Source organism: Leguminivora glycinivorella, chromosome 16 (assembly GCF_023078275.1).
Source record: "Leguminivora glycinivorella isolate SPB_JAAS2020 chromosome 16, LegGlyc_1.1, whole genome shotgun sequence".
Taxonomy (NCBI): Eukaryota; Metazoa; Arthropoda; class Insecta; order Lepidoptera; family Tortricidae; genus Leguminivora; species Leguminivora glycinivorella.
The window spans coordinates 15,364,846-15,390,673 of NC_062986.1; the positions used below are offsets into that span (position 1 = coordinate 15,364,846).

Genomic DNA, 25,828 nt, shown 5'->3' on the forward strand with positions numbered 1-25,828 from the left:
GCTAGATTTTAGTAAATTGACTGACATATCAATAAAGTAGTAAATAAAAATCACCACCGAAATCAGGCACCGAACGTCATCCCTGAGAACCGCCCATATAGATAGTATGAAATGTTGGAGATTCTGTGTTGAATTTATTATGCTAATAGTGCCTTATTGACAACGACAACTGACAATAAGTACCCTTTTGATAGAAGATAGATTAAAAAAGGGGATCTTATTGTCGATGGCGCTTGCGTCCCGTGGCATCACATTTGTACACGAACATCGCTCATAACGTCGTAAGCGCCATCGACAATATGGTCTCTTTACCCAGATAATGTCACATATTTTTTTAGGTTGTTGTTTAACCGCACGTGCCAATATTGATACCCGAGCAAGCGAAAGATTCCAATATTGAACCGCGAGCGTATCGAAGTGGTTCAAAATCTTGAACGTTGCAAGAGTTTGAAGGCACGAAGGTTAAACAAACTTGCCACCGAGTGAAACACAAATTTTTTCACCTTACCGACACGAACAAAATACTGACTATAAAACATCAAACTTAATCAAATCCATCAATTTATTTAATAATTACGAGTACTTATGGTTCAAAATCATCATTTACAGATAAATTCTACCAGCCACCTTAAGACATCAAGTTAAAATTTGTGGATAAAATGCAATTTCGCTATCTGAATTGAATTTGAATTGTTTAAATGTTTATTGAATAAGCATCTTACATGAACGTAAAAATAAAATACAACGTCCCCCAAAACTGTTTACACAGTTTGACTGTGGGATCCACGAGTCTATACAATAGATAATTATTAGTTATAACGTTAATACTTATGTACGGATTTACATGTTATTGCTAAGGTAAGTAAAAAGTAGTTAACAAGTAAGGCGTCTAAAGTTTGTCTATGTAGTATTGGAACAAAGCCCTTTTGAACCTATTTTTGTTTTTCTCCATTCTAATAGCTGCAGGTAAGGAGTTGAGTAAATAAGGTAAGTGTTTGATAATTCTATCCCCATAGTAATTACTTACTCTGGGGACAGCATATTTACCTGCACCTACAGATCTGGTGTCATCCAACTTGATGGCTCATTTCGGATAAGTTACTCTCTCGATTGCTGATCTGTTTCGGTGTGCTGAAAAAAAACATTACTCAATATCATAAATGTCATGGAAATAGGGGCGAAATGACAGTGGGCAACGTTTAGAGCGTGTATTTATTCTTTGAGAACTGCCGAAGCCCTTAACCCCTGGAGTACATATTTTAGTAAAATCAGTATGCGTACAGCCGATTTATAGGCATATTAACGATTCATATTTTATAGACCTGTTGAATATCTGAGTTTATGGCCCTGCCTGAATAATTCTATTGACGTATGTAGATTTGGGGCAAGTATTATATTGAGAGTAGGTATAAATACTTTACGAGCAAATACGAGTAAAATCTTATATACGTATTAATGTATAAGATGCAAACTAGACAATAAATAATTTAATATGTACATTCATTACTGGATATGGATTTGGTATTCCGATTCGGTTCTTTTACTAACGTTGCCTGCAGTGTTGCCGGACCGTCGCAACCTTCAAGAAACCATAGATTAAATATAAGAAGATCATACCATCCCATACATTAAAATGCGACCGCCTAAGAACGTGCATACACTACACCACACATAGATGGCGCCACAAAAAATGACTTGTAGCTTTCGATTATACTTTTAGATGGCGTTAAGTGTCACTTTTGACATAGATTTATGGCTTGAAAGTGACACTTAACGCCAATCTGCAAATAATCGATGGCAACAAGGCATTTTTGTGGCGCCATCTATGTGTGGTGTAGTGTATGCGCGTTCTTAGGCGGTCGCATTTTGATGTAAGTATGGGATGGTATGATCTTTTTTATTCAATCTATGAAGAAATTGAAGAAACGAACGTACTACCATCTTAATTCCTGTGTGCGTAGCCGAATTACAAACGCTCACAATAATCTCTTTCGTAGCTATCTATCTCTATCGTTCCTGAGTATTGGCGGGACAGACCCAGACTACATTTCTGTGGCGTTTCGGTGGCGTTTCCCGTCGCAGAAATGCCATTCGGCTACGAGGTATGATGTAACGCCCTTAAACCCTTCTGTGAGTGTCCATGGACGACGGTAGCATCTCAAAATTAGGCGATTGGACTTCGTTTGTCTATTCTAATCATAAAAAATAAGACTAAGAGTAATGAAATTACTTAAATAAAATAATTTACCTATACTCTGTGTCAGAGTGTGTTTGCCTCTGATTTTAGATATCTTTCCAATTACGTGCATGTATTTTAGATTATGAACGACAATATCTTTGAACACAATAAGTGTGTACCTATATGTGTCTTACATGTACGTATTTCATCAACTTAACGGTAATATCAAATATATAAAAATTACATTTAGAGAGCCCTTCTATGGATGCTATTCCAATACCTTACCTTAAAAAAGTGTGACTAGCTCTGTGTCTAAGTTTCAATTTATACCGGGTACTTTTAAGATAAGGCTTGCTCTTCGAACTCAATTAGGACGATGTTTTAATTAATTTATAGAAGTCTACGAAAGCCGATGTGGTTCAATATTCGACCCGGTACGGCAAACGTGGTTCAGTCGAGTAAATAATAAATATTCCAACCGAAAACCTATTCAGATTTTAAAGTGTTTTATGAATGAATGAATGAATGAATGATTTATTGCGTTTATGTTAATTCAGGTTACAATAGCAGGTACAGGTGCATATTATATTATAAAACAGTTCCACTGAACAATACCTTTACCTATCACCTTGAAGATCGAACAAACTGAAGCGAAATGAAAAAAAGTCGAACGTGATGCGCGACCATTGACAATATTTAATTGTTTTTAATCATCGTATTCAATTAAAAAAAAATATCAGAGTCGTATTTAAATATGAAAAACACGTTATACTTTTAAGTAAAGGCTAAATTAGCCAATCCGTCATTTTTGTAGACCATCATGTCCATCATAGACTGGTTTATTTTTATAGAACACTGAAAGAAACTGTTGTCAATCCTGTTGTTGTCCTGTCACGGTCGCCATGTGGTGTGGAGCTAGAGCGGAATAAACTAAAGACATATACGTTTCCTTATTTGTCTGCATTATGTACTGCAAATAAATATAGCATGCAAACTTGACTAATTAATCTAATTATATATATCTTATTATGTTATACGCTACATACACGCCTGGTCCCAAGAAGATCAGCAAAGGCGTATCGAAACCAGTTCAATCTGAATATTGAACAAGACCCGCGCTCGCGCACCTCACGGGAATACGAGTCCATATCCGAAATGATGTTTCATTGTCAACATATCCCGATATGGTTGCGGAAAAGCGTAAATCAATTTTGTCATTTCTAGCATTCAGATAAAATATGTAGTGGTGAATAATGTTTTGTGCTTTGAAAAAGATGGGTCGCTCCTTGTTTGTTTACCTGTACATATACTGTGACGAGATTTATGTGGAGGTAGGATGGGCCAGCAAATAATACTAACCGTTATTGGAACCCTATATGTGTTGGTTTTGGAAAGTGTTAGTTTAACACCAGCGGGTGTTCGTTTACCCTTGTTATATCCAGCATATTCTCAAAGTCCGTTCCAGTTTATGAGAAAAGTACTGACAGGAGAAAGTTACAGATATAACTTGTAACCCTTTATAGGGCACAGGACTCAAAAAAGACCACGTCCTGTAAGATTATATTTTTTTATTTTTGAATTTTCAGGACTACCGGATTGCGATGAGGTTCCGAGAATACGTCTTTTTAAGTTTTTCCCGTTAAAAAATCGAAATAATATGCCATATCTTAAAGAAAACTATAACTTGTTTGTTTTAATGGTACTTCGCCGACTAAAACTTCAGTGCTTCGCCGTATAAAACAAATAACACACGATGTTCGCGTATATGGGGACTTAGTTAACTGTTATTTTTCTCATAAATTGTAACTTATTCGCTGTTCGGTTCGTGTTTGATCATTATAATTCTATTAATTTATTAGGTATTCAATTGTACCTACGATTTCGTTTATTAAGACGCTACAGCAGGGGTCAATTCTCCATACAAACGCTTTCGACTATTTCCTCCCTGGTTTTTTAAGATAGAGCAATGATTTCTTCAACACAGATTATTATTTTTTTATCTGTGTCGGACCGTTTTGATTTTTTTGATATTCTTATTTTTAAAGACACTAGAGCCCATCAAAAATTTCCAAAAACGGCGTTATTGATTATGGCGTTAAAAAAGGCGTGGTATTAATTGGTAACAATTAGCCAAAAAAACTAAACGGTCCCACACAGATTATTTCATTGGTATTCAGATTCTCAAACTTCGTTACGATTGATTAAGTTTTGAAGGAGGAAACAGTCGAGAGCGGAACCTCGACTTTAACGATTTTTTCGCAATATCTTTTAACTGAGTTGAGTTGTTCTTAATGGACAACTTTTTTCCGATAAATCCAGGTAATAACACTAGTATATTAAACTAGAATTCCCAAATTGAAAGGGGTCGGGGGGCTCCTTTCCATTTTAGCATTTTCGCTCCTGTAGCGTCTTAAGTCGTACATTCTGTAGTTCGTACTTACTTCATTCAGTGCATACTTAGAGCTACTAGAGTTAAAATTTACCATATATAAGGATCAATATACGAGTATTGAGCCAGAGTACCTTACCCACGTCACTGTCGGCGGGCAATTACCTGCCCTCTATATCGCCTGCAGGCCGCTGTGATTGAAATATATGCCAAATTGATATCACGCTGTCGGTTGGAGATGTGATAGTGTGGTGATGGCTTTTTGTGCGAGTACATACAGGGTAAAATCTGTAAGGGCCACTTGCGCCACCCGCTTTTCCAGGTTAGTGGGCTGTCAAGTGTCAAATTTCATATAAAATGGTGGGTTAACCTGGGGTCGGTTTTCGTTGGTGCAAGTGGCCCTAAATAACGTACTAAAGACAGCTGCCTGATCAAGTGATGGGTGCTGGGTTGTTGTTGTCAAAGTATCCTAAGATCATATCTGTTGAGTGACTGTCATTTTTCCAAAATCTGCTTCGATTCGCTGTGATACCGTTTCTAAAGACCTTAATATAAAGTATAGTTAATAACGTGTTAATTTAATTGCAGCAGCGAAGGTGTTAAAAAAGTCAAATAAAGGTAATTTTCTTAGTCACCGCTAACGAAACCATCACCATCATTCAAGTGTATGCCCCCACTTCATCACACACGGACGAAGAAATAGAAGACTTTTATGATTTACTTAACAGAGCCTGCGATGAACACCGTGGTACATGGAATATAGTGCTCGGTGATTTCAACGCCAAACTTGGGACAAGAGAAGAACTGGATAACAATCGAATTCTGGTGGGTCTTATGGTTTGGGAAACCGAAACGAACGTGGGGCCCGCCTTATCCAATTCGCTTTTGGACAAAATCTAAGTATCTGCAACTCCTTCTTTCACAAAAAACCCCACCGCAGATGGACTTGGATTTCGCCTAACGGCGATACCAAGAACGAAATAGATTTTATTCTTACATCCACCGCAAATAAACAAATTGTACAAAATGTTGAAATTATTAACCAAATACAGTATAATTCAGATCACAGACCCGTCCGAATCCGGCTACAATTTAATTCAAAACTCTACCGACAGCTTAAAATAGTAACGAAAATTAAGAAATTAAATAAAGAAGCACTCATACTAAATAAAGACCGTTTTAACCTAGAATTACATAATGCCTTCAGCCTATTAAAAAATGACCCTGATACCGACGACGTAGGCAAAGAATACGATAATATAGAGAAATGTATTAAAACCGCATGCAGCACTATTAATAAACAAAAACCTAAACTTAAGAAACTATCAACTGAAACTTTTTGAACGATATAATATACTGAAACAATCGCTCAGAATCACGACACGAAGCGCTAGTAGATATCTATCTCTATCGCGCTTGCGTATTGGCGCACAGAGCCAGCGGCGTATCGCTTTCGTTTGGCGTCGGAGAAATGCCATTCGGCTACGGGGCCTGGCACGCAATATAAACTCATCGATCGAAAAGTGAAACGGAGCATTAGAAGCGACATTAGAAAATATAACAATAATTTGATACAGATAGCTCTGGAAAAGAACCGTTTCTTAAAAATTGCTAAACAGGGAATATCGAAAGGCAACACGTGGATAACCTGCTTACGCGATGACAAAGGCGTCAAACAAGGAAACAGGGAGAAAGTAACACAGATATGCACTAATTTTTATAAACAGTTATATTCCGACCAAATATTTCTTGAGCCTACAGTCAATTACCTCTGTCCTGATTCAATCCCACCTATTACTAGCGACGAGGTTCATCTTGCTCTCGCAAAGATGAAATACGGAAAAAGCCCTGGCGAGGATGGCATCACGACAGAGGTATTGAAACTAGGGGAACCATCTCTTTTACACCATATCACTAGTCTTTTCAACTCCATCTTAAAATCAGGAAAATTCCCCGAAAAATTCTGTCATTCGAACATAATCTTACTACACAAGAAAGGCGACAAATCGGATATTAATAATTACAGACCGATTAGCCTAGTTTCACACCTTTATAAAGCCTTTATTAAAGTAATTGAGCGTCGCATTGCTGGCCAATTAGATAGCAACCAACCTCCCGAACAGGCCGGGTTTCGACCAGGACTTTCCACTACAGACCACCTACAAACACTGAACCAGATTATAGAAAAGTTTCATGAATTTAACTTGCCTCTCTATTTAGCCTTCGTTGACTATAGTAAAGCTTTTGACAGCATAACCCATAGATCCATATTTTCCGCACTGCAGGAACAAGGCATAGAACCCACGTACATTTCCCTTATCCGTAACATCTATACATCCAGCACCGCCAGTATCAAATTACAGTCTCCCGGACCGTCTTTTCACATAAACAACGGCGTCAAGCAAGGTGATCCCCTGTCACCCAAGTTGTTCAATAGTACCCTGGAACAGGTGTTCAGGAAGCTGGCGGCAGGATGGGAACGTAAAGGAATTGACATCGGCGGAAGGCAGCTAACCAACTTGCGTTTCGCCGACGACATTGTTCTGTTCTCATCATCAGCTACTGAGCTCCGCATCATGCTACAAGACCTAAGCAGGGCAAGCCTTGAGGTTGGATTAACAATGAATATGTCAAAGACTAAGCTCATGACCAATAGGAAACAAATAAGTGTAGAAGTGGATGGAGGGAGAGTAGGATATGTCCATGAGTATATTTACCTGGGCCAAATAGTCTCCTTCCAGGAACGGCAAGACAAAGAAGTCGCAAGACGGACCGAGAATGCCTGGAGGAGCTTTTGGTCCATGAAGGAACATATGAAAGGAAACCTACCCATATCACTTAAAAGAAAACTCATGGACATGTGTATTCTCCCCATCCTTACCTACGGAGCACAGACTTGGTCTTTGACAAAAATTCAAAAATCCAAACTCAAGGTTTGTCAGCGAGCCATGGAGCGTAGTATTCTGAACGTGAAGTTAATCTATCGCATTAAAAATACAATACTACGCTCCAAAACTGGGATTACAGACGTAGCTAACACTGCCGCCAAGCTCAAATGGAATTGGGCAGGACACGTTTGCCGGATGCCGGATTACCTGTGGGCAAAAACAGCCACCCGTTGGTTGCCACAAATTACAAGGCCAAGGGGTAGACCACGTCAAAGATGGCGGGACGAACTCGAGGCCTTTGAGACACACTGGTGGGAGACTTCCGAGGATAGGGATACGTGGAAGAGTAAGAGGGAGGCCTTTGCCCAGCAGTGGGACAATGTGGGCTAATAATAATAAATTTTCAGCACTTTTCCACACATCAATATTTATAAAATATAAAAGTTCCTACATTACAGTATTATTTTACTTACATTAATCTGAATTAACGAATTGAAAACCATCTACTCGTATAGGCACCGAAATACATTTACAACGACAGGGGGTCAGATTTATGTTGTCAGGCATTTTTCCGACCATGATACTGGGAGGAAAACGGCCGAGATTGCCTCACCCCGATTAGCTCCTGTCGGTAAAATTACCATTATTGGCGAAACCCGACCTAATCCTTATCGGTTCCAATAAAACGTCCTTTTTAGGGTTCCGTACCTCAAAGAGGAAAAACGGAACCCTTATAGGATCACTCGCGTGTCTGTCTGTCCCTCTGTCACAGCCGATTTCTCCGAAAGTACTGGACCGATTTACTTGAAATTTGGCACACATATGTAAACCTGTGGCCCAAAGACGGACATGTAATTTAATTAAATGAAATTTAATCACAGGGGCCACTTTTGGGGGGTAACATTGAAAATTAAAAATCAAAGTTATTAAAACTATATTGTGTTACATATCAAATGAAAGAGCATTTTATAAGCATTTGAAGTATATTTTTTTTATTTTTTTTATTTTGGTAATTTAGAAGTAATTTAAGAAAATACGCAAAAAATGACCATTCCCCCCCCCCTTATCTCCGAAATTACTTAGCGTAAAATTTTCAAAAAAATACACAGGATAGCCCTCTACCTGTAGATTACAGGAAAACCTATTAGAAATCTACAGTCAAGCGTAAGTCGGACTTAAGAGAAAAAAACTCAGATTACGAATTTCACTCACTGCCGCTGCAAGTAGTTACTAAACGTCTTAAAATGTTGTAATCGCGTTGGACAGGTATAAAGAAATTAATTTCGGTTTCGTTTGTTATAGAAATTGTTAAAAAGAAAAAATCTTTTTCCAAAATGACTTAAGTTCCTACTAAAAAAGAGGCGCTTAAGACCGTTTAGAACTTCACTGACCATAATATTGCCCACATAGGTCCAAAAAAAGGTGTATATATATACGAAAACAAAAAAATTGTGCCATCGACAACCAAAATCAGAAGTCCATTTTGCTCTATCTCTTATCGTTTCCGAAATATACGCGAAATCTAAGTACGAAATTTAATGTACGTTGCCATTACATTTCGTCAGGCGCTCATGACCTGTTTGTATGGAAATGTCGAAATCCGACTCGCACTTGACCAATTTTCATAGAAAGTTGTGTTTTATTATAGTTTTGAAGGAAGTTTCTTGTTTTTAACCACCAACGCAAAAACGACGGAGTGTTTTATAATAATTTAAGGTTTGACGCTTGACATGTCTGTCTGTGGCATCATAGCTCCCGAACGAATCAATCGATTTTGACTTAGTTTTTAATGTTTAAGGTGAATTCGACGACAGTTTTTTTTGTACCACGTAGGTGGGAAACAGGCATACGGTCTGCCTGATGGAAAGCGGTCACTGTAACCTATGGACGCCTGCCACTTAAGGAGTGGCACATGTGCGTTGCCGACTCATTAGAAACTTGTACAAACCTGTAGGTACTTAGAAGGGGCCTGGGTGCCGACGACTCAAAGGACAATCTATTCTCCTAATTAGTTCCGTAGGTCCTCCCTCGTTGAGCTCTGGCTGCCTTACTCACCGGCAGAAACAATGAGTTTACGCTCTGTCTTGCGTGAGCGATGGGCGACGCGACGCGATGCGACGGCGATGGCTCACGGTCATCGCGTATCCATCGCGCGAAACTTCGGCACTAGCATTTGGTGATTAGAATCAGAAGATTCGCCGTCTTTCACAATGTGCAAATGGTCTAGCGGGTTTGACTAGAGGTGGAACCGTTTGCGCCATGAGTGTCGTGAGTTCGAATCTCGGCTCACGCAATCTTTTTGCATTTTTATTTACTTTTTTTCTTTTATGTTCTACTAGCTTTTGCCCGCGGCTTCTCTTGAAAGACGGACAAACAAACAGACACACACACACTTTCCAGTTTAATCAGTATGGATTATTTGATTTTATTTACCTGCTTATTTCTTTCTCTAAGATTCTACTTTCTTATTTTTTTTTAAGAACTCCGGGTTTTATACTAACAAGGAAAGTTTTAAGTAGCACACAATAATACTGCATTTTGTTTTTATTAACTTAATGTTTATTTTAATCCATACTAATATTATAAACGGGAAAGTGTGTGTGTGTCTATTTATTTGTCCGTCCTTCACGGCAAAACTGAGCGACGAATTAACGTATACTATTTACTTATAACGAATGCTATTTACTTAATGATGAAATGAAAAAATGTCATACAGTGTAACCCAGTGTTTTTTAATGCTGCCATCTAGTGTCGACTGGCATAACCACTACACTAAGAGCCCTTATTCCTTAGAGCGTTCATCAATTTCGTGAAATAGCCATTGATAGATGGCGTTGGCGCTCGGTACGCGAGCCACCGGTAACGCAACACACAGGCAAGAATGATCTTGATAGTTTTGAATTTAATTGCTAGTAACAATTCTTTTGGTTTCATGTGTTAACTTTTTTGTAAAGTTTACAAGAGATAAGAATATATTATTATTATATGGTACCTACTAATTGTAAGTAACTTAAAATAAACAGTTTCAAAGAGCTGAGCTGTGTGCAAAAAATTACATGTGTTATTGGCCCGGCTAATGAGATCAAACATGGTCGAGTTACGATAAGTAGAATAGCAGTTCTGTTATTCATTTCCTGACTCGATCATGTGACCTTGGACATCATCGAGATCGACGCTGCTCATCAGTCCAAATGTAATAAGCCCAAACATAGTGGAGTTATAATGAGTAAAATAGCAGTTTTGTTGACCATATCCTGACTCCACCATGAAAACCAGAACCTCATCCTGGGGGCCGGTTTTTGAATCTCACATATGGGATTTGTCACTAAAATACCGGTTGAAAACAGTGAATTGCTTAGTATTTTCAGTGACAATTTTCTGAATTCGAACGCGTGAGACTCAAAAATCGGTCCCCTCCCTGGTCCCGAAATATAATAATAATTCAAACTCTCATCAGATTTCAAGTAAAATTTCTTGGATAAAATTGCATGTGTAAAAATCAGGCGGACCGTATGCCTGTTTGCCACCAACAGGATCAAAATTTGTTTAGTCGCAGTACCTATACAGCACTTCTCAGAACTATCTAGCTGCTTACGCTTACGAGAGCACGGTGCGCCGGACTATCGAACGTAGGTCCACTGTCTATGAGCGCTGGGCGCAGACTGAACTGAGCAGTGAGCGGGCCCGTGTCAGCAGTGTATTGTATTCGAATTTTATGTGCTTTAAAATAATAGTACATTACGATACAAGTACGTAAAAAAGGAAGTTCGAAACGAGTGGCGATAAATTAAAACACGACCGAAGGGAGTGTTTTAAATCGACACGAGTTACGAATTTCCTTTTCGCACGTGTATCGTACGACGTTTTTCAGTACAGATGAGCCTCCGAAGTTTCGACCTGGCATATAATGAACCACTTCTCGCACTAGTGCGTAAAAAAAAAACACCATCTGTACTGAAAAATATCTATCGACACAAAGGTATGTCTTATATGTATGTTTTTAGGGTTCCGTACCAAAAAGGTACAACAGGAACCCTTATGGTGCGACTCTGTCCGTCTGTCTGTCCGTCTGTCACATTCCTAAATATCTCGAGAACTACTAATGCTATCAACTTGAAATTTGGAATAGTTGTGAACATTGTAAACCTCTACAAATAGAAAGTATAATTTTTTTAAATATATTAATTTTAATTGTAGAAAATGGCCAAAATGAAAGGGGGCAAACTGTAAATCTCAAGTTACTAGGTCAAGTGGGGTATCGTTGGAAAGAGCTCAAATTGAACGTAAATAAGCTATTTTTTATAATTTTTTTGTTGTGGAAAAAAAAAGAATTTTGAAGGAAAATGTAAAAAAAAATACCGTCCCCCCCCCCTTATCTCCGAAGTTTACCAACGAAAAATTATGAAAATTTTAGTAAACATTGGTTTTATGCTATATATTACAGGAAAAATATAATCGTGTTTGTATTTTGAATACTTTTTTTTTAATTCACAAAAAACTTTTCAGATTTTTACTTTCAATTTACCCACCCTTGCGGATGTATATCGTACTTCAAATTAATACGAGATGTTACGTAAACCATCTTCTGTCCAATAAAGTAAAAACTGTTTAAATCGGTTAACATTATAAAGAATTAGCCCTGAAAAACCAGGTCGCGCAAATTAGTTAGCAAATTGACCGGGAGATGGCGCTATACACTATAATACTCATTAGTGCCTATACTTTTGTCTTCTAGTCAAGTCATTAGAGTTATATGACAATATGAGATTATTTTTACTAGGTAGTTTGAAAGAAAGTTTGTACGGAACCCTCGGTGGGCGAGTCCGACTCGCACTTGGCCGGTTTTTTAGGGAGTGTAAAATTACCGAATGAGAGAAAAAATGTCCGTAAAAAACCTCTTGACTGCTGTTATGAGTTTGTATTACTAGATATTAGCGATTCGTCACGGAAAATTACATTATATGCAGAAAGTGAACATGTCTCCCAAAAGGTTACTTATTAAAACTAAATAATTATTGCCTGTAATATTTGTCGACTGTTTAATAATTCAATAAATAAATCTGCCACGTGTATCCCTTGCCTTTAGATTAAAATGCCTTAAAGGGCCTCTGTGCTGTTGGCTTCGGCTCCACGCATGCCTCCCAAAGGTCCGGGACCTCATGGTCCCGAGATATGGAAAAGACAAACAAATAATAATAAGAAGGTATGTACATAATCCTTCTCGACGTATCTGGTAACATACTTACATTAACATAATTTAGAAAATATATGTAATAAAAAATCTAGCAATTTTATTGAACATTCTGTTTTCAACTTCTTTTGAGCCGTGATACAAAAAGATACGGTATGACGCTCGTGCCATGGAAGATGGGGCGGGCCTTAGTTTGGGATGCCACTTGTGCTGATACTCTGGCGCTGTCCCATCTCCATCGCACCGCATTAAAGGCTGGCTCGGCGGCCAATTCGCCCGAACTCCTCAAGCGGCGCAAGTAGATATGCAACTATTAATAGTGGTTGCATATTTGAGCCGTTTGGGGTTGAGACCCTGGGGCCCTGGGGGGAAAGCGCCCACAGAGTCTTCAAAGAATGCACGTGACCAGAGGGCTGAGTCATATCTGGCACAGCGGATCAGCATTGCCATAGGTAAAACGTGGCAATGCTGCCAGCCTTCTGGGCACGTTGCCAGTGGACGGCGATTTGGGGCAAATCTTTTATTTATAGTTTATTTATAAGTTTAGATTTTAGTTTTAGTTTGTAGTTTTATTTAAGGACCTATTTTATTGTTTTTATTATTATGTGAATAAAGCACCTACATCAAAAGATACTTAAATAGGTACCAAGATTAAGATAAGGTTTTCTACGACCATTGGTGTTAGTAATATTATACTTATTATAAATGTACACGTGGAGTGCCCATTTACCACAATTTTACTATCAGCATAAACGTTCACGAGAATCAATTCTCGCGTAGGTAGCTATAAATACGGTGACGTCATCGTTACCGCCATCTTGAATCTCCGCTTGTTAAGTTATGGCGACGGCACATTAAGTTTAACATCCCACTCAATTTTCCTCGTCAATAGAGTTATAAACCTGTAAAATCTTACTTTAGCTCCCTGGTTTAGACGCAGTTATGATAATGACAACCAAAAATGATTTAAAGTTATGTAATTCCTGTTATTGATAAATAATAATTGAGCCTATACAGTATACGTCCCACTGCTGGGCACAGGCCTATGGGATAGGAGGCAAACGAGCAGACAGGTCGCCAGATGGTAAGCGATTACTGCCCCTCATGGACACTCAAAACACTAGAAGTGTTGCAGGTGCGTTGCCGGCCTTTATGATAGGTGTACGCTCTTTTCTTAAAGGTCGTATCGGTACGGAAATACCGCAGGCGGCAATTCATTATAATAATATAGGGAACTTGACTGTAGTTAAAATATAGTACATTTCGTTATAAGTGCGAGAAGTATGTCATTACTTCACGAGCCCCGAGACATTTTGCCATGAGCGGCACGCGAGTGGCAAATCTCGGGACGAGTGAAGAATGACATTCTCGCACGTGTGACGAACGACGTTTTTTAATACAGTTGCGAAAAAACACTACTACTTACAACGAAATAAAACAATCCGAACTATCAATTTTCCCATGGACATTGACGGATTATTTGACAATTCAAAGGCGTATTTTTGAAGCTTTTAAACTTGCGTGCATATTTCCGAGTTTGCTATTCATCTAACATAATTTATTTCATTGGGTGCCATAAAAACATAAACATTTACGATTTGGGACGATTGTTTAATGTACAACTACATTTTAATTTAATCGATCCATTTATGCCCCGACGTATTGCAAATAACGTAAAATAATTATGACAAATCGCGTAACATATTGAGGTTTTTTGAACGTGCATTAAGTTAAAACATGGTAGACGCCTCTACTTTGACAGTAGAAGACGCGTTTCGTTCCAATCATGTTCTGTTTACACGACTCATTATGACCGATTTTTCAAAGTATAAACCATTTTATAAATTATGTTTAGTATGACTAAAAGTAAACAATTACATATGAAATATTAACGTTTTAAATATTAATCACTTAATAGTATGTTTATAGTTTTATTCTGTCTTAGTAAACTAGACTAATATGAAAACAGTTCGGAATTACAGTCCTTAATCACACAAGCCATAATCACACAAGGAATAAACCATTTAGCAGGATCATAAGTAGTGATCTAATATAATACGATTATGTACAAAAGGTAGTAAAATGGTAAAATAGCTAAATAACAAGAGAATCATAACAAAGAACAATAAACGTATATACTTATGTAATACGCACACCTCTTGCGTGTTCTGAATAGGATTTGCAACACTTGATCACACAAGTTCGTAAAATACGAAATCCTCACAAAATAAATAAATAACTCGAACCAATATAATACGACTCGCACGCTAAACAGCCAAAAAACGGGCACTTTTTGAGCAACTGTATTAAAAAGATATTTTATATCATGCACGAAATAAAGCATTAGATAATTATAATAAAAACATGGACAGAAGTTATTTTTAAATCCAATTTCTATTTAATAAGTCAGGTAGAAATATATAAAGTAATTGAGTTGACCGTGATGTCACTCAATTCGATTTCATATAAATTCCATATTAGCAAGTCGTTCAAATTCGTTTTGACAGTTCTTAAAAAGAAGCTGATTTGACTAGGAGGCAAGTAGCCTATTAAAACATAAGTAACGTTTCCGAGTAGGTAAGTAAAATAAGAAATTCCGCAGGTACTTAATTTTCCTTTACAGTGCAATTTTACAGCAATATTTTATTGCTCACAATCAGCTAAAAGTGTACATCATCGTTCATATTCTTCGCATACGAGAATTTAATTCAATCTCCATTGTGCCGAGTCACACAAACTTGCATTTCGCTGAATACGACATGAACCGAGCATAAAATGGAGATACAATGTATATTATTATGTAGATCGGGGTGAAATCTTTATGGAGACTGGATAAAATTGTTAGAATTCTAAACTGTTATTTTATCGTTGATATTCTAAATTGTTTCTAAACACGAGTGCTAAATTTAAATCAGATTATACTTTGACTACGGTCGTAGTCGATAGAAAGAATTCCTATTTAAAATGTTTTAAAGGAGAAAATGTCTAAACCTAATGACTAGGCCCTCCAATCTGCAGAGCTGGAATCATACCAGCGCCCTCTGTTTATCGGAATGGACAAATACTTCTTCTTGCGATCATCCGGACAAAGTAGACATTTCCAAATTTATGACAATTTCCGTTTTGACAGTTTATGACATTTGATTTCAGTTTATAGTTTTAAATAATAAATAAATATTGGGCGACACCTTACACAGATCAACCTAGCCCCAAACTAAGCAAAGCTTGTACTATGGGTGCTAGGCGACGATATACTTACTTAAGTCCTCATACCTAAACAATAGACAACAATGTGTACGTATAAGTAAATTAAATGAAAATAATGAACTCTCCAATTACTCATCTGATTTTAGGTACAACAAATTTGGAGTTCCCCAAGGGAGTGTTCTGGGCCCAATTTTATTTTTGCTGTACATAAACGATATAACTGAGATAACGAGACACCGTTGCATCTTATATGACGATGATATCTCCATCATAGTGACATCAAACATAGAAAAAAAATATCTTAAAGATCACGAACATTATTAAAACAATAGAATTAATAAAAAACTGGCTTGACTCTAATAATTTAAAAATTAACCTAGACAAATAAAAATATATCCAATTTAACAACTATGATCTTAATATTACAAGCATTGAAAAAGTATCGCAATCCAAATTTTTAGGCGTTTTTATTGACGAAAAACTTGATTGGAAATGTCAAATTGACAATGTAACGAACAGATTAAATAAATATGTATATGTTCTTAAACAAATTAGTAAAATCACAAATGTCAAGACAGCGATTTCTTGCTACCATGCCTATGTCGAGTCAACCTTACGCTATGGGTTATTGCTATGGGGCTCTAGCACGGACATAAACCGAGCATTCGTCACACAAAAAAGATGTTTAAGAGCAACATGGGATGTGGCCTGACGAGACCTGTAGACCATTATTCAAGGAACTAGGTATTTTGCCTCTTCCAGCGCTTTACATATACGAAATGTGCATATTCGTACATAAATACAAGTCCATGTTTAAAAAAGCGTGTGATAATCATCGTCGCTCTTGCCGTCACTCAGACCGATTACTACCGGATGCTCCTTCTGGTTAGCAAAACACCAAAAAAGCTATCTAGTTTTAAGTGTAAAAATTTATAATAAGATACCTGTTGGATTCCGTACAATGAATCTTACATTATTTAAAAAGAAATGACATCAATGGCTCAATAGTAAAAATTTCTATAGCCTTAGTGAATTTTTTGACACAGAGTAGCATTCAAAAATGTGTTGTTAGACTTGTTAGTTGTAAGTTTAAGTTCCTCTTTTGCATACCAATTTTGGTTAAGTATGTAAACTTACCAATATGTAATTGTACAGCCACACGCTAAGGCCGAGTACCTGGATTACTAAATGGACTGAAATAATATGGAATCAAATGGTACTTAGGCGTTGCATGTGCCTGCACAGACTGCATAAAATAAGGTGGGAGGCGATAGCAAGGGATCCTATTGGCCTAAGTCCCTACTTCCCTAGCCCTAACTTATTCTATGACAAGGATGTCTGTACCGGGAGACCTATCGGTAACAGACGGATTCCCTACGGGGGGGGATCAAGGTGGTTGGATGGATACTTGCTGCCGATCGCCCAGGCTCAGACGACCGATTAAGGCTAAAGGAGTCTTATGCCACAGCAAGGGTACCTGTAAAAAGGTGGTGGATGGGAGTCTCTACTCTCAGAGTGTCGCCCTGAGCAAGCAGAGGTTTTAGGTATGGAGGTAGTGAAACACCAACGGACAATTGGTATCTGATTTATTTACAAATTATATTTCCTTATATACACAATATTACCTATAGACATATGTAAATCTTATTTGTATTCCATCCGTGTAAAGTGCAACTACTACACTATGTTTGTGCTGGCTTATGCCCTAGATTGATTTGCGCGGATCAGCGCGATGCGCTGACGAAATCTGTTTGTCTAAACATCCTGGCGACTCTCGACGGCAGCGGGAGTGATGGGAAGCTGCTTTACAGCGGCTGTATCGGACGTAACTCTATTTCTTCAAACTGGCTGCTGTTGTTCGTCGGGTTTGTTTTGTGGCGCTTGGGTTTCGGTGGAGCCGACCTGGCGGGGGCGGCGGGCAGCGGAGCAGACTGCGGACTGGTTGTGCAGGAACGGATGTGTACCAGGACCTAGTGGTGGAGGGCAAATTTAATAGTCGATACTACTGACTGGTTGGTTGTCAATATCACCGACTTTCCAGACACCCCTCCGGAAGACCGATCCGGATCCGGATCCGGTTCGAAGGACCATATGTACAGCCACACGCTAAGGCCGAGTACCTGGATTACTAAATGGACTGAAATGATATGGAATCAAATGGTACTTAGGCGATGCATGTGCCTGCACAGACTGCATAAAATAAGGTGGGAGGCGATAGCAAGGGATCCTATTGGCCTAAGTCCCTACTTCCCTAGCCCTAACTTATTCTATGACAAGGATGTCTGTACCGGGAGACCTATCGGTAACAGACGGATTCCCTACGGGGGGGGATCAAGGTGGTTGGATGGATACTTGCTGCCGATCGCCCAGGCTCAGACGACCGATTAAGGCTAAAGGAGTCTTATGCCACAGCAAGGGTACCTGTAAAAAGGTGGTGGATGGGAGTCTCTACTCTCAGAGTGTCGCCCTGAGCAAGCAGAGGTTTTAGGTATGGAGGTAGTGAAACACCAACGGACAATTGGTATCTGATTTATTTACAAATTATATTTCCTTATATACACAATATTACCTATAGCACACATATGTAAATCTTATTTGTATTCCATCCGTGTAAAGTGCAACTACTACACTATGTTTGTGCTGGCTTATGCCCTAGATTGATTTGCGCGGATCAGCGCGATGCGCTGACGAAATCTGTTTGTCTAAACAGTAATTGTTAACATCTTGTATGTGGTAATGCTTAACGCAAAATAAAATATCTTTATCTTTATCTTTAAGGTCAGTGCGGGCAAGACCGGCATACTTTATTTGAAATAAAGTTTGAGTGGATAAAACTAGACTATTAAGTAGTCTGAAGTGATCCGCATGGTCCTAGGGGCTAGCAAATTTTATATTCTACACAGCTTTTATAGTCATACTTGTTATGAAGAATTTTTGGCCAAAAGCTGCACTTTTGGATGGAAGCAAGCCGCTTTGCATGGTGATAGTAGACATCATAGTAAACGATTTTTTCCGAGGATATCGAAATTTCATCCCTTAGGAAGCCGAGCGTAGCGAGGTGTTTTATGAAAATTAAAAAAATTCTATATTTTTATTGTATCGTCCGATTTGGACAAAGCGTATCTCAAATGAAAGGTATTGATTTGTGTAATTAAAAAAAAATACAAAGAAAAAAAATTTAAAAGAAAAGTAAGAAAAAAATAAAAAAAGTAAATTTACGTCTCGCACTGAATAACTTCAAAGAATGACAGACAAAATGTACAATGTCGATATACGAGTTTTTTTTAATCAAAGACAGATAAATTTTTAGTTGAAAACTGAAGACCGCATCGAAATCAAATGAGCATTTTTTAAGATACAAGTTGCCAAAGTTGGGAAAGATCGCTTTATATGGCCACTTTGAAATTCCTTTGCCAGAAAGTCAGAAATAATATGTTTTTCTGACACAGAAAAATACATAGTAACAGTACACATCAAAATAAAATTAAAAATTCCGAGGATATTATAATTTCATCCCTTAGTTAGAACGACGAGCGTAGCGAGGTCGCTTACGAAAACCGAAAAAAAAATCTCATTTTTTTGTACGTCGTCCGATTTTGACAAAACATGTTTCATTTGAAAGGTATTGCTTTATGTAACTTAAAAAAAATATTGAAAAAAATTGGAAAAGATGTCTACTATCACCATGCAAAGCGGCTTGCTTCCATCCAAAAGTGCAGCTTTTATTTTCATAACAGTATGACTATTATAATACTTTGGTGAATTAAAGTAAACTTATGTGATAAAAAAATAAGCGCGTTACAAAACACGGAGAAACTAAAAAGCCAAAAATAATAAACCTTTCAATTCAGATTTCTTATCGTATTGCAATAAGCTAAACATCCAAATTATAAACAAATCAATTATTTTTGTAGTCGGTACCAGACCTGTTCGTCGCCTTGCTATTGCCTGTTTGCCCCACCCAACCATACACAGGCTGGTACCGACTCCAAAAATAATTGATTTGTTTATAATTTAGATGTTTAGCTTATTGCAATACGATAAGAAATCTGAATTGAAAGGTTTATTATTTTTGGCTTTTTAGTTTCTCCGTGTTTTGTAACGCGCTTATTTTTGAAGGCGGTTTTATTTTTTGTTAAAAAGTTTATTTATTTGTTGATTTTTAGTGGTTCCTAGTGATATTATATGTATCAGTCCGAATACATGTACAGTAGTGAAAGAATTATCCTTTAACTCCTAACCATTGAGGAGTTGACCTTCCATCATCAGCTCAGCCACATAAAATTATTACCATCAGACGTAAATACTGGTGTACGTTTGAAAAATAGACTAAAAACATTACATGTGCCTATAACATTTGAAGAGTTCCCTCGATTTCTCCAGGATCCCATTATCAGACCCTGACTTGGTGCCAATGGGACCATCTCGGGGTTATACCGGTTCGATCAAAAAAAAAGTTTTGAAAATCGGTCCACGATTCTCGGAGATATAATAACATAAAAAAAATTAAAAAAAAAAAAATTATACTACGTCGGTGGCAAACAAGTATACGGCCCGCCTGATGTAAAGCGGTCACCGTAACCTATGGACGCCTGCAACTCAAACAGTGTCACATGCGCGTTGCCACCCCATTAGAAACTTGTACATTCCCTTTTGCTGTGTTAAGTACACAGCAAAAAGGAGTGTACAAGTTCCAAGGAGGGTTCGGGTTGCCGACGACTCAAAGGACAATAAACGGAACAAGTTAGTTCCGTAAGTCCTCCCGTCATCAGCACACCGCACCCTCGTTGAGCTCTGGCAGCCTTACTCACCGACAGGAACACAACACTATGAGTAGGGTCTAGTGCTATTTGGCTGCGGTCTTCTGTAAGGCGGAGGTACTACCCCAGTTGGGCTCTGCTCTAGATTCGAGCGAGACGATATCCGCTGTGCTGTGCCCTACCACACAAAGCGGAATATCATTCGCTATGCCCTACCTCCTAACACACATTCAGTCGAATTGAGAACCTCCTCCTTTTTTGAAGTCGGTTACAAATCACTTTTTTTAAGGCTCGGCGGGTTGACCGTCCCCACGCGCTGAGTACGGAAAGACCGTCTAGTGCTCGTTGTCGCGTAATTTCATATGGAAATAAGTATCAAAATCATGTTCATTGTTATATTCTGTAATAACAGGGAGTAATGTGATAGATATTAAAACAAATAACGTTGATATTTTCAACATATCAGCATTTTTCTATTTATAAGGCAAGACCGTCATATGTCCCGTAAATGAGGTTGATAACCTTCTTTTTTCAGGTCCAGACTTTTAAAGCAAAGCCGAAACTTATAATTAAAATTAACCTACAACACCCGTTTAAAATCGACTTATTTCCTATAAAGCCTAAAAAAGGTGCTTTACAATATATGCCGGTCTTTTCGACTAGGCACAATTTCGAAGTTACTTATTTCAGGACATAAAACCATAAATTGAACGCGATTGAAGAGCATTAATTGTACTAGACAGGAAGAACGATTATTAAATTAACACGTTACATACATAATGCACATATATTCCAACTGCTTCTATTTTATTTTTATTTTTTGCGTAACCATGTTGAACTCGATGGTCGATTTCGAAACACGAATCAAGTGTTTTGTTAACTAGTGTTCGTCCTAGGGATATCTATTAAAGACCAATGGATTAAGGGTGAAAAACTGGTATACCTTCGGAGGTGTAAGAAGTGATAGATATATAAATACATAAGTTATATTCAGTAGACGGTCTTTCTGGGTAGACGGTCTTCTCCACACTGACCTTATATAGATAAATACATACTTATCCATACTAATATTTATAAATGGAAAAGTGTGTGTGTCTGTTTGTTTGTCCGTCTTTCAAAACGGCGCGACGAATTAACGTGATTTTTTAATTGGAGATAGTTGAAGGGATGGAGAGTGACATAGGCTACTTTTTGTCTCTTTCTAACGCGAGCGAGCTTTCAAAAGCTAGTATACATATAAAACACCACTCATGAACAAATATCTGTGCTCATCAAACAAATAAATGCCCTTACCGGGATTCAACCCCGTCAATTTCTCTATATTATATGTTTTTAGAAAAGCTATTCACGATTTCATACTTTTGGTGCATTATTTCATCCGCTACTATTGATGCTGACTGTACCAACTACATAATGTATAATTATACATAGACAATTCGTTTATGCATACCAGTATTGGCTGTAAAAAAGGCTTTTAACCGAATGCATCATAAAACCCCCATTAGCAAATTGGATCGAGTAGCCATTAATGAACTAACGCATGGTGAGTGCGGGCGGAATTTTGACGACTTGCCATAACCGGTATTATGTATCAATGGGGAGTTATTGGTTGGAGATAAGCTGCCTACTCCCTTCTGGAAATAGGCTTCAGTATATGTACCTACGTAATTTAGATAAAAGTTAGTTTGCTAGGCATTTTTGCAAAACAGTAACTATTTATTTATCCGTGACTATATATTTTTTCTAAACATAGTCTAATTCTACTTACTGCTATATTTTAGACATTATAATTAATCTTATTAGACTGAGTAGACTATTAATAAGCCTTAAATCAGGCGTTGATTTACCTACCATTACAACCAGCTTAGGTAGATACTACTTATAGGCAGGTACTGAACGCCTGATAAAACTACGTACCTACCTACTTGTAACTTCAAAACGTGGAAAATATCCGCACAATATATTATGTTGATGATGAGGTAAACAGGATACTCATAAAACTCCCTCATTACCGATAGAAATATAAGACATAACCATATAAGAAGATCATACCATCCCATACATTAAAATGCGACCTCCTAAGAACGCGCATACAATACACTACACCACACATAGATGGCGCCACAAAAATGCCTGTTTTTAGGCGTGTATGCTTGAAAGTTTGGGTTGATGATTTAGGCGGTCGCCGCATCCCATTTAAAATGCGTAAGGGACTAAATATGGCGCCACAAAAATGCCTGTTTTTAGGCGTGAAGATCATACCTTCTTATATTTAATCTATGATAGAACTAATTAATTCACAAAACCTTTGCTACATCGGAAGACTTTAATGAGGGTTGAAATCTTGTTCCTATTTATTTAGAAGAAAGATTCCCATTATTAGGATATTATCTGTTTGCTTACGTAAACGGACTGATAAAAGTCAGTATTTTACCTGATTACTACTTAATTGATTTTCACAGTTCACCCTTCCATTCTTTCTCGGGATAAAATTCTTTCCGTAGTTCATCCCAAAACTCAATTCTTTTCTGTTCAGGAATATCAACCATCTTGATTTTGCGTCCCAAATTTAACGCTCTAAGCGGAAATTGGTCGACAAATGGTTCCCATTGCATGTTTCTCAGCTTCGAAACGTCTGCATCCGGTGTTGGATTTCTGAAAAAATAATTAAGATCAAATTTTTGTAGCGATCGAATGTTGTCATATCCATTTTAGACTAAAAAGCCGTTGGCGATCAATTTTAAAGATATTCATCGCTACTGTCGCTAGCGACGGACATCGAGTAAAGTGGTTGTCAAATGTCGCTCGACATAACGCGCCTTATTTCTTAATAGTATATTACGATACAAGTGCGTAAAAAAAGGAAGTTCGAAACGAGTGGCGATAAATTAAAACACGACCGAAGGGAGTGTTTTAAATCGACACGAGTTACGAATTTCCTTTTCGCACGTGTATCGTACGACGTTTTTCAATACAGATGGCCCTCCGAAGTTTCGACCTGCCATATAATGAACCACTTCTCGCACTAGTGCGTAAAAAAAACACCATCTGTATTGAAAAACGTCGTTCGATACACGTGCGAAAAGGAAATTCGTAACTCGTGTCGATTTAAAACACTCCCTTCGGTCGTGTTTTAATTTATCGCTACTCGTTTCGAACTTCCTCTTTTACGCACTTGTATCGAAATGTACTATTTTAAACATAAAGTCTTAATTAAATTCAGGTCGTCTCAATATTAACCTTCATCAACAAACGTACTCATTGAACAAATTGAAATGTAATTACTTTACGAGTGGATTCAATTAAACTCCTCTCACCCTTACCCGTATTTAGCGAAATTCGACCATAGTCTAGCGATTTTCTTAATGAAGTCCTTTTCAGTAAAACCCTCGACGCCATTGTATATGTCATTTGCCGATTTACATCTGAATAAGTAGCAGATTTCATCCCCAAACGTCGCGCCAGACAAATTGAAATTTCCCGCATGAAATCCAAGCTCTATTAAGTTCACCTCTGAATGAGAACCGGTACAAGTAAAGTTTGGCACGCGACACTTGAGCGTGTAATCTCGCTTGCCGAATCAACGGGTAAATAACTTGGTCTGACACGTATTTAGCGTACCGTCGCAAACTTTGCTCCCCGATCGTTCCGTTCAAAAAATAAAACTCCATTATTTTCTTAAGTATCTTTCTGTATCTCTTAGAGCCGTATTCATCTACCGCTCCTTCGAACGGCACCAAATATTGGAAATTGTAATTTAAATACTTCAGTAGCTTCCGATTCTTCGCTAAGCCTTTCAATTTGTAAAGGGATTCCAAGTTCGTGTACCCCATCATTATGTCGGCGTCGTTATTTGTCATACGAGCTTTGTATATGTTTACAGGAAGATCATGTAAAAATGCGTGTTTCTTCGTTTTCTCAACAGTAGGTCCAAAAGCATTAATCAATCTCTGATTATCTCTAACTTCAGTACTATCGAAAAGATCTTCCGACGCTGATAGTAACTCACAGGTAGATGCTTTAGAGAGTAGTTCGTAAAGTTTTGAGCGGTTCAATTTGTCAAAAGGCCCATTTAAGTTCCAGTACAATTTGTTTGCAATCTCGAAGCTATAACTCCTGTAATCGGCGGGTGAAAGTGCGCTGCCACTTTGAATGATGACCCTTTTATACAAATCCTCCGCTTCACTCGACACTAAGAGTGACGCGACCAACGTAGCCCCTTTCCCGTGCCCAATTACGGTTACTTTTGTGGGATCACCATTAAACATACTGATATTGTCTCGCACCCACTTTAGGGCTGCTAGGATATCCTTGGCCCCCATGTTACCTAGAGCAAAACTGTCTTCTGTATTCAAGAACCCTAGTATATGTGTCCGATAAGAGACAGTGACCACTACAATATTCTCATTGATAAAGAAGTCGGGTCGATGGAATCCAGAGGTTTCTTCAATCCACACAATTACGGGGAAGCTGCACGTATTGTTCGGAGAGAGCGGCATGTACACATTGAGATATAGACAATCCTCACCACACAAGGTGGAGCATGTCTCTTCGTAAGGAACGCTGTAATCATACATACCTTCGGACAGGTGGTTTAAACGCTTGGGTGGCTGAAATGCAAAGTTAGAAGTGTATAATACATAGGTTAATTTGCATGAATACGTCTCGTAGTACTATCAGCTGCATAAGTGCATGGCAGAATTTTCAATGAATTCATTCATAATTTCTCCGGATGCAATTTTGCAGCTCACTGTACATTCAAAATGAATATTTTTTTGTTAATTTGATCCATTTAAGTGGAAGTAATATCCAACGTATCCAGTTTTGAGTTTATTTAATATGTACAAGCCTACCTGAAACCTCAGTAGACCGACCGGAGGCTCGGCGTACGGAATTCCCCAAAACGCCGCAAACGACTTATTCTCAAACAAAGTTAATAATTTTCTTCCAATGATCACAACTCCGTCTGATTTTAAATTCACAATGTCCTCAGAACTCAATGAGAACAAATTTAAATACAAAATGAGTTTTACTAAAGTTATAATGGGAAATAACATGGTTTCAAGTGCGATACGTTTGACATATTGAATTATGATACGCTACAAAAGTTCTCAAGCAAAGGACACGTATTGTAAACTATATTTTAAACCATGAACATGTTTAGAAATACGCCACCATTTCATTCATAGCAGAACTAGATCTTTGTATCGGATC

The 25,828-nt window shown here is 37.9% G+C and overlaps 1 protein-coding gene across 1 annotated transcript; it reads right to left on the reverse strand.

Moving 5' to 3' along the window:
- Positions 1 to 854: 854 nt before the first annotated feature.
- On the reverse strand, positions 855 to 25,671 carry LOC125234941 (venom carboxylesterase-6-like). Its single transcript, XM_048141364.1, is given in 5 exon segments — positions 855 to 1,131; positions 23,049 to 23,269; positions 23,938 to 24,108; positions 24,110 to 25,224; positions 25,468 to 25,671. Coding segments are annotated over 4 exon segments (1,689 nt in total). The 3' UTR covers positions 855 to 1,131; positions 23,049 to 23,070.
- Positions 25,672 to 25,828: the final 157 nt, after the last annotated feature.